The 7,959-nt window shown below is 51.0% G+C and overlaps 1 protein-coding gene across 1 annotated transcript in view; it reads left to right on the top strand.

The window, feature by feature from the left end:
- SCN10A (sodium voltage-gated channel alpha subunit 10) overlaps positions 1-7,959 on the top strand; it is an 80,881-nt gene that overhangs the window by 48,317 nt on the left and 24,605 nt on the right. Inside the window, exons 14-16 of the mRNA XM_015568312.1 lie at positions 3,609-3,968; positions 5,502-5,954; positions 7,257-7,397. Of these exons, the coding sequence (XP_015423798.1) occupies positions 3,609-3,968; positions 5,502-5,954; positions 7,257-7,397 (954 nt within the window). The remainder of the gene's footprint in view (positions 1-3,608; positions 3,969-5,501; positions 5,955-7,256; positions 7,398-7,959) is intronic.

Consider the following 7,959-nt stretch of genomic DNA (forward strand, 5'->3'; position numbering starts at 1 on the left):
TTGGGTTTTCCATTTGCTTTGGTGCTCAAATACACTTGTGTTCTCTCTCTCTCTGCCCCCACCCTTCTCGATTTCTTTTAGGTTGTTTGTTTTTCTTTATTCCTCTGTCCCTTTTATTGGTTTTGAAACAGAAGACTCTGTTTTTATTCTTTGAGTGGTTTACCTTAGTAATTCCAGCATGAGCAGTTAGCTTAAAACAAAGTGAAAGTTAGCTAAAATCTTTACTTTCCTCCAAGACAAATTTTCATTTGTTACCCCTTCCCAACTTACAATTCTGTTAAGTAGTTTAGTTTTATTTTGTTTCTTTAAATCGGTGACTCCACCCAGCTGGCGTGGCTCAGTGGTTGAGCATCGACCTATGAACCTGGAGGTCACAGTTCAATTTCCGGTCAGGGCACACACAAGGGGTTGCTGGCTCTATCCCCAGTGTGGGGTGGGCAGGAAGGAGCCGATCAATGATTCTCTCTCATCACTGATGTTTCTATCTCTCTCTCCCTCTCCTTCCTCTCTGAAATCAATAAAAATATTTTTTAATAAAAAATTTTTAAAAAATCTGTGACAATCAACAGTAAATAATTCTCGTGTTGTACAAACAGTCCCCGAACTCAGTGTCTTCACCCAATAAGGGGTATTTCTCTCTCCTGTCATAGTATGATGCAAGCCAGGTCTGTACAGCCTTCAGAGCTTGCCTACAGCTTGCGGGAAATGGGAGGCCGGGGCTCATTTTACCTTTTAAACAGACAAAGCCTTTGCAGTCAGGGGCCATGGTTTCCTTTGCAATTCACTTCTTTTAAAACTTAGACGGCCAGCCTCAGGCCACTCTGCGTGCAACATGCCCGCGTGCTTTCTTTGACGGAGTTCTCAGCGCGGCTTTATTTCTTTGCTCTCTGGTCCCCATGCCTTTCTCCCTCAACTCAGTGGTGGCCACACCATTAGTAAAATCTTTGCTAAGAGTGGCTCCGTTTCGTTAAAAAAAACCTAACTGGTCTTCAACACTGAAAGACTTAACCCCATGGTTTATCGATTGGGATATGAAGCAGTGTACTTTTCCCCCTAAACAGAAAATTTTAGATTAGTTATGAGATTAACTAGAGAGGTTAATTAGATATGAAGAATACTCAGCAACTATTAAAAGCAATAGTTTATAAATTTTCCGTGATAATATGGAGCAATTCTTTTGTTGTAATGCTAAGCTGGGCAAAGGCTACAGAGAGCAACTGGATGGGGGTGGAGGTGGAGGTGAAGGTCAAAGGGGAACATGGACACAGGTGGGGCTGCTTTCCGGCACCACTCATTCTAGTGTCAGCAGGGGCCAGCCAGGTGGTTTGGGGAAGTGGGGGCACATGCATTACAGCCCAGCATCAAACGCTCTGTAAGTGAGTGTTGACTGACTGGCTAACAGTAGTGGTCCCCATGCCCAGACATCTCTAGAACAGCAAATGGAGGGACCCTGTTTTCCTGTCCTTTATAAAGACAACAAAAGGATTAATAGAGGATGACTCCATTTATACCCTATAGTGAGAATTATACACAACTTGCTCGCAGTTTAATATAAGCTTAATTATGGACAACAAACTGCTATCTTAGGGGATTCTAATACAGTTGACCCTTGGACAACGTGGGTTTGAACTGTGTGGGTCCACTTACATGAGGTTTCCTCCCCCCCCCCCAATAAATACTGTAAATGTATTTAATCTTAAGATTTTCTTAATGACATTTTCTTTTCTGTAGCTGACTGTATTGTAAGAACACAGTATATAATACATACAACATAAAATATGTGTTCATTGTTTAGGTTGTGGGTAAGGCTTCTGGTTAACAGTAGGCTATTACTAATTAAGTTTTGGAGGAGTCAAAAGCTATACATGGATTTTTGACTGCATGGGAGGCCTGCACCCCAACCCTCATGTTGTTTGAGGGTCAACTGTATTAGAATCCAACTATATTAATATCTAAACTCTCCATCCCAAATCCACCCCAACTAATTAAGGAACCAGGTGGGATTAAGACAAGAGCCAATGCCTGGCCTTTTTGCCCAGGTGCCAGTGAGCTTGCCCCGGTGTCCCTCACTGTCCCAAGTCAGACCCCTCAGACTCTGTGGTGTGGTGGGTGGCTGTCACCCTGTGGCAGGGCCCTACTCCAACCTCTGCTTTTGCTCTTGTCCAGAGTTTACCATGAGAATGGAAACTTATCAATCGTGTTGCTAAGGAAAGTCTGCATCCTCCCAATACCCTCCACTAAAGGGCTCTGTCTAGTGACAAACACTCAGTTTTGATTAGGGTTTGTCAGCCGCCTCTATGTCCAGTCCACAGAATTGGTGTTTCAAGCTCTGCTTCCAGTATAAGGAGAATAACGTCCTGGTTAGGTCTAAGGTACGGCGCTTCCGGGGTAAGAGGGTTAACCCTCCTCCCCTGGGATGCACCCACTGCTGTGTGGGTGATAAAACTTGCTGTCCTGCTCTGTCATCCTAGCACCTGATCCAGAGCCTGGCTCTTGGTAGGTGCTCCATAAACACCCCATGACAGCTGAGCCCAGATATTTCTTTCTAACAAATTAGAGAACCACACAAATGTATTTTTAAGTGTTTATACATCTTTATGCATGGTGCTTTTGCTCTCTTGTGGAATTTAGCACATTTGGGTGTACAATGAAGACTTTGCGGGGGCGGAGGGGAGGTCTTTGCCTTGTCTTTTTAAAAAATATTTTCTTATTGATTTCCGAGAGGAAGGGAGAGAGAAAGAGAAATAGAGACATCAATGATGAGAGAGAATCATTGATCAGCTGACTCCTGCACGCCCCACAATGGAAATCGAGCCTGAACCTGGGCATGTGCCTTAATTGGGAATCGAACCATGACCTCCTGGTTCATAGGTCGACATTCAACCACTGAGCCACACCAGCCAGGCTCTTTGACTTGTCTTTGTTAACTAAACCATTCGTTCCATGAGGGCAGGAGCCTCTCTCCACACACCTCTTGGGCTGGCACAGTGCCATGTATACAAGTGGTTGGCATTCAATAAGGTGGGCAGTTTGGTTGATCTATTCAATGAACACATGGGTCATTCATTGCTGGGTCTGTGATATCATAGATACTTGCTATTCCAGTATCTTTGATATCACAGATACACACATCCATGGCCCTAAGATAAGAAATGCCCTAAGAAATAGCCAATACCTCTCAAATGCAATGGGCCATGCCCTATGTGCAGGAGGCCAGCCTCTCTTCAGGTCAAACCTGGACTGTTCTCACTTATTTGTGAGTTCCATCAGCCTGTACTCCACCCCCACAGAATAGGCCCACACCAGGAGGCCAGTGGCTACAGAATAGAGTACGTACGGCAAGACCACCACCCCAGTATAAGCCCCCTGACTTTGCCACAGTCAGTGAAGCACCTTGAATATGCAGGGACCCCAGAGGACTGATAATATTGTTGAGTAGCTCATGACATAGGAAGAAAGTTCTGTAAGGGCACCTTCCTGGGAGCGCCCCATCTTAATGGAATGAGCTGCCTTGTGATTTTCCTAGACCTTTGGTGCCTGGCCAAGACTTGAGATGAAAGGTGATGAGAACAGCTCCAGGACCTGACACCGTCTCTATTTCTCTGCAGCTGCGAGTCCTCAAGCTGGCCAAGTCCTGGCCCACCTTAAACACCCTCATCAAGATCATCGGGAACTCCGTGGGGGCTCTGGGGAACCTCACCATCATCCTGGCCATCATTGTCTTTATCTTCGCTCTGGTGGGCAAGCAGCTCCTCGGGGATTCCTACCGGGAAAAGCGGCACAACATCTCTGCGCCCGACGAGGACTGGCCTCGCTGGCACATGTACGACTTCTTCCACTCCTTCCTCATCATCTTCCGGATACTCTGCGGGGAGTGGATTGAGAACATGTGGGCCTGCATGGAAGTCGGCCAGAAGTCCATCTGCCTCATCCTGTTCTTGATGGTGATGGTGCTGGGGAACCTGGTGGTGAGTGCGGAGCCCCCCTGGGGCACTGTCTCTGGGCAACAGTGGAAACTTCCGGGTTGTCCTGAAAAGCTTGGACGTTGCACATTTCTTATGCCCACAGAGTCCCTCCCGGATTGAAGGCCTTCAGACTTTTCAGAGTCATTTATAAGTCACATTGTAAGAACTGTCCCTGGGGAGGCGGCCTGACTTGTGGGAATGAGCACACGTGGCAGAAAAGCAAGGACCTGGCTTAGAATCCCAGCTCCACTGCTGGTCGTGATGGCCGACCCAGCGCCAGGGACAATATCCCCGAGCTCTCATTTCCTTAAAATCAAGAACACAGTGCTTGCTCGTGGGCTTACTGGGAGAATTAAATTACAGGAGATGACATATGCAAATTGCCACTGCAGTGTCTGGGCTATGGCAGGAACTCAATAAGGGATAGCTGTTAGTCAGTCATTAAAGGAAAAATTTCCTTCCCCGCTCCTGGGAGTTCCAGAAAATATTTTTCTCCAGGGGGGTAAAGCCGGCTGGTTTCTCCAAGCTACAAAGGGCCTGGCTAAGAGCAGGGAGCAAGCGCAATGGGACGAGATGAATAAGGAAAGCTGCACCATGGGCAGCGTCCAGCCCACTGTGGCAATGACACAGCCCGCTCCCAGGCTTGAGGGGAGCCTCTCTGGAGATGTCCTGACAACCGGCCCCAGCACCCCTTCTCTGCCCCAGCCTGGCTCCTCGCCCTCAGCTTGTCTCCAGCCACGCTGGTTCTGGGCTCCCTTGGTCTCCCAGCACCGACTGGCTAGAGGGGGTGGTGGACTTCCAGAGGCCCCTTACTTGTTGCCCTGGAAGTCAACCAGCTGAGGTTCTTTTGCCGTAAGAGTTTTACAGACAGAGAACGCTAAACCAAGAAGAGGGATGAAAGAGCAAATCCAGGCTCGTCCGAGTCTTTCCCGCCCAGGTTCCGGAGGCAGAGATGCCTTCCGGCCACATTCCCAGTGCGGGGCTGGCTGAAACCCCTTTCTTGTAGGCTGAGCTCACCGTGCCGGCAGAGCCCCAGGCCCTAGCCCTCAGGCAGGAGGTTTGCCTCTCTGAGCACTTTTACATCCATCCCCCCGTCCTTTCCTCTTCACAGCCAGTCTGAGAGGTTCAGAATCCCCACTCCCTGCTTACAGGGAAGGCGTGAGGTTGGAAGCAATGAGATGTGTCCAGGATTCCAGAGTGAGGACTAGGACCCAGGGCTTTGGCAGGTGGTCCCAGGGAGGCCCGCACCTGCTCCTCCCTGTTGTCCCTGGACGTCCCTTCGCTCAGCAGGGGCGATCCTCCTCTGTGGTGGAGAACAGGCTTCCAAGCCTTATGTACATGGGGCAGGTCACTTATGACATCCCCAAGGCTCTCCTCGGTTGCTCTCAGACGGTCCGTTCCCCCAAGAGGGAAAGCAGCCCGGGATGCAGGGAGAGGCCCGGGTGCGGCTATCCTGCCATGTCACCGGGGCCGATGGGCCATGGAGGGGCTCAGGTCGTTGGCCGAGCAGTCTTTCCTTCCACTCCTTCCCTTTAGGTGCTCAACCTGTTTATCGCCCTGCTGCTGAACTCCTTCAGCGCCGACAACCTCACGGCCACAGAGGAGGATGGGGAGATGAACAACCTGCAGGTGGCCCTGGCCCGGGTCCAGGCGTTTGGCCATCGCACCATGAAGACTGTTCGCAGCTTCTTCCGCAGGCCCTGCCTGTTCTCGCGGACCAAGGCAGAGCCCCAGCTGGTGGTGAAGATCCCACTCTCCAGCTCCAAAGCCAAGAACCACATCGCTGCCGATGCGGCCCTGGGGAGCCCCGGGGGGCTCCCGGCTCCCAGAGACCCCGGGGACAGCCATGGTGACTTCATCACCAATCCTAACGTGTGGGTCTCTGTGCCCATTGCCGAGGGTGAATCTGACCTCGATGACTTGGAGGAGGAGGAGGAGGAAGAGGAGGATGCTGGGAGCTCCCAGCAGGAAGTGATCCCACATGGGCAGGTGAGAATTCTCCCATTGGATGGTGCTGGGAAGCAAGGAGAAGTCTCAGGGAGGGAGCGACGGGGCAGAAGGGAAATGATGATACAGAGATTTACCAACATCAGAGCTGGCACGGCCTGGAAGAGCTCCAGGCTAGCCAGGCAGAGGCACCCTTGACATAGAAAGTGCAAGCCATGCCATGCTTCCTGAAGGAGGTGGCATTTGAGCACCTGGAAGAAAGGGTCAGGATTCCCAGGGCAAGCAGGGAGCAGGGGCTCCCTTGAGCCCCAGGCCACTTGGAGGTGCTTGGGGCCATCTTTCACACAGCGGCCCTGTTTGCTCCGCCAAACCCAGGCTCTGTGCATGAGAGGCTAATGAGATTCCTCTAAGAACAGGATGCTGTCCATGAGCAGGCTCCTCTAACCTTCAGCAGAAGCCTTCGGAGTCCTGGTCATTATGTGACTCATTTATCCAACGAGGGATGTCACAGGGAAATGACACTTGTTCCTTTGGCACCAAAGAATTTCAGCCTTTGGGTAATATATTTTTAAATACTTGGCACAGTTCCCTACTGTGTATCCACCCTCATTAACCTCTTCCCCATGACTGCTGGCATGCACTTCTGCACAATATGGGAAGGCAGGGATCCCTGTGGGGCCCAGGACACGCAGGGCTGCTGGCCATCCCACTAAATGGCCTGACACAGCTGCGCTCTGAGTCTGTGGCTCTTCCATTGCCTTCTTCCCCGCAGCTGTCACTTCTCTGTGTTCCAGCAGCTGCTATCAGCTGCCATATTTTACATGCCTTTGTCTGGGTAACAGCCAAGGGCAGGGCGTCACCACCCCCACAGTAAAGGACATGAACTCTGGGGCGTCTATCTCCACTCAAAGGCATTTTTAGTTACTTTGGGGTCTTGGGTGGCTCCAGCTAGCCACGTTCACTACCACTCGGACCTTTGGACAATTGACAATGGTCATGGCTAACATCGTTCGAAGTGTTTTACAAGCATGAACATATTGAAGTCATCAACATAACTGAATGAAGTAGACCTTGCCTTCTCAGTTTTGCTGATGGGAAAAAATGACGATCAGAGAGGTTAAGTACCTTGCCTAAGGTCACAAGGCTTATAAGTAATGAAGCCACGAGTTACACAGACCTATCAGGCTATCGAGTCTCGCTATCGAGTCTCCCCGCTCACGTCACCCGAGTGGACGGGTGCGTGGATGGGTAGAGTGTAGTTACATAGACACGAGATCTGTCCTGATTTAGAAGTGGTCAGCGGAGGGTGGGCCCGAGTACCGAGCTGGGATCCCCTCTCACTAGCAGGAGCAGCTGCAGCAAGTCGGGAGCTCTGAGGACCACCCGGCACCCAGGAGCCCAGGCTCTGGAACGTCCTCTGAGGACCTGGCTCCACACCTGGGCAGGAAGTGGAAAGACCAGGCGGCCGTTCGGGCCCCGGCAGAGGTAGGTAGAGAGCTTCCTGGAGAGGTGGGGTCTTCCAGGCTGCACTCAACCTCCCAACCTCAGGTCACATCTGGCAATTGTTAAAGTCCCTCCCAGCCCCTCGGCGTTAGGAGGGAGAGTGAGGCTGGGGGGCTGGGAGCCTCCTGGTCTCCACTGTGATGCTGAACGGTAACCTTGGCAGGATTCTTTAGAAACTTAAATGAGATGCTGCTTGTCAAGGGTTTGGCTCTTCCCTGAAATGGAAAAAGTGCCCAGAAAGTGACAACCAAAAAGAAAGGAAACCGAAGACAGTGCACAGAGAGAGTTGGGTGAAGCCGGCCGATGAAAGTCAGGGTTGCCCGTGGGGGAAACAGACCCCCTCCCCTCCCCCTCCCCACCCCCGCATTCCTTTGTCCACACCTTTTTCTCTCACCAAAAACATCCTGGCGCTCTGGAGTGGCTGTCAGTGTTGAACACTCGGCTGACAGCCTTATGCACACCGAGCAGGCGGAGGACTCGGGGGTTAGGAATGTCAGAGGAGGTAACAATGGACTTGGTGGTTTCATTACAAATCTCTGGAGAA

Source organism: Myotis davidii, unplaced genomic scaffold, assembly GCF_000327345.1.
Source record: "Myotis davidii unplaced genomic scaffold, ASM32734v1 scaffold663, whole genome shotgun sequence".
Taxonomy (NCBI): domain Eukaryota; kingdom Metazoa; phylum Chordata; class Mammalia; order Chiroptera; family Vespertilionidae; genus Myotis; species Myotis davidii.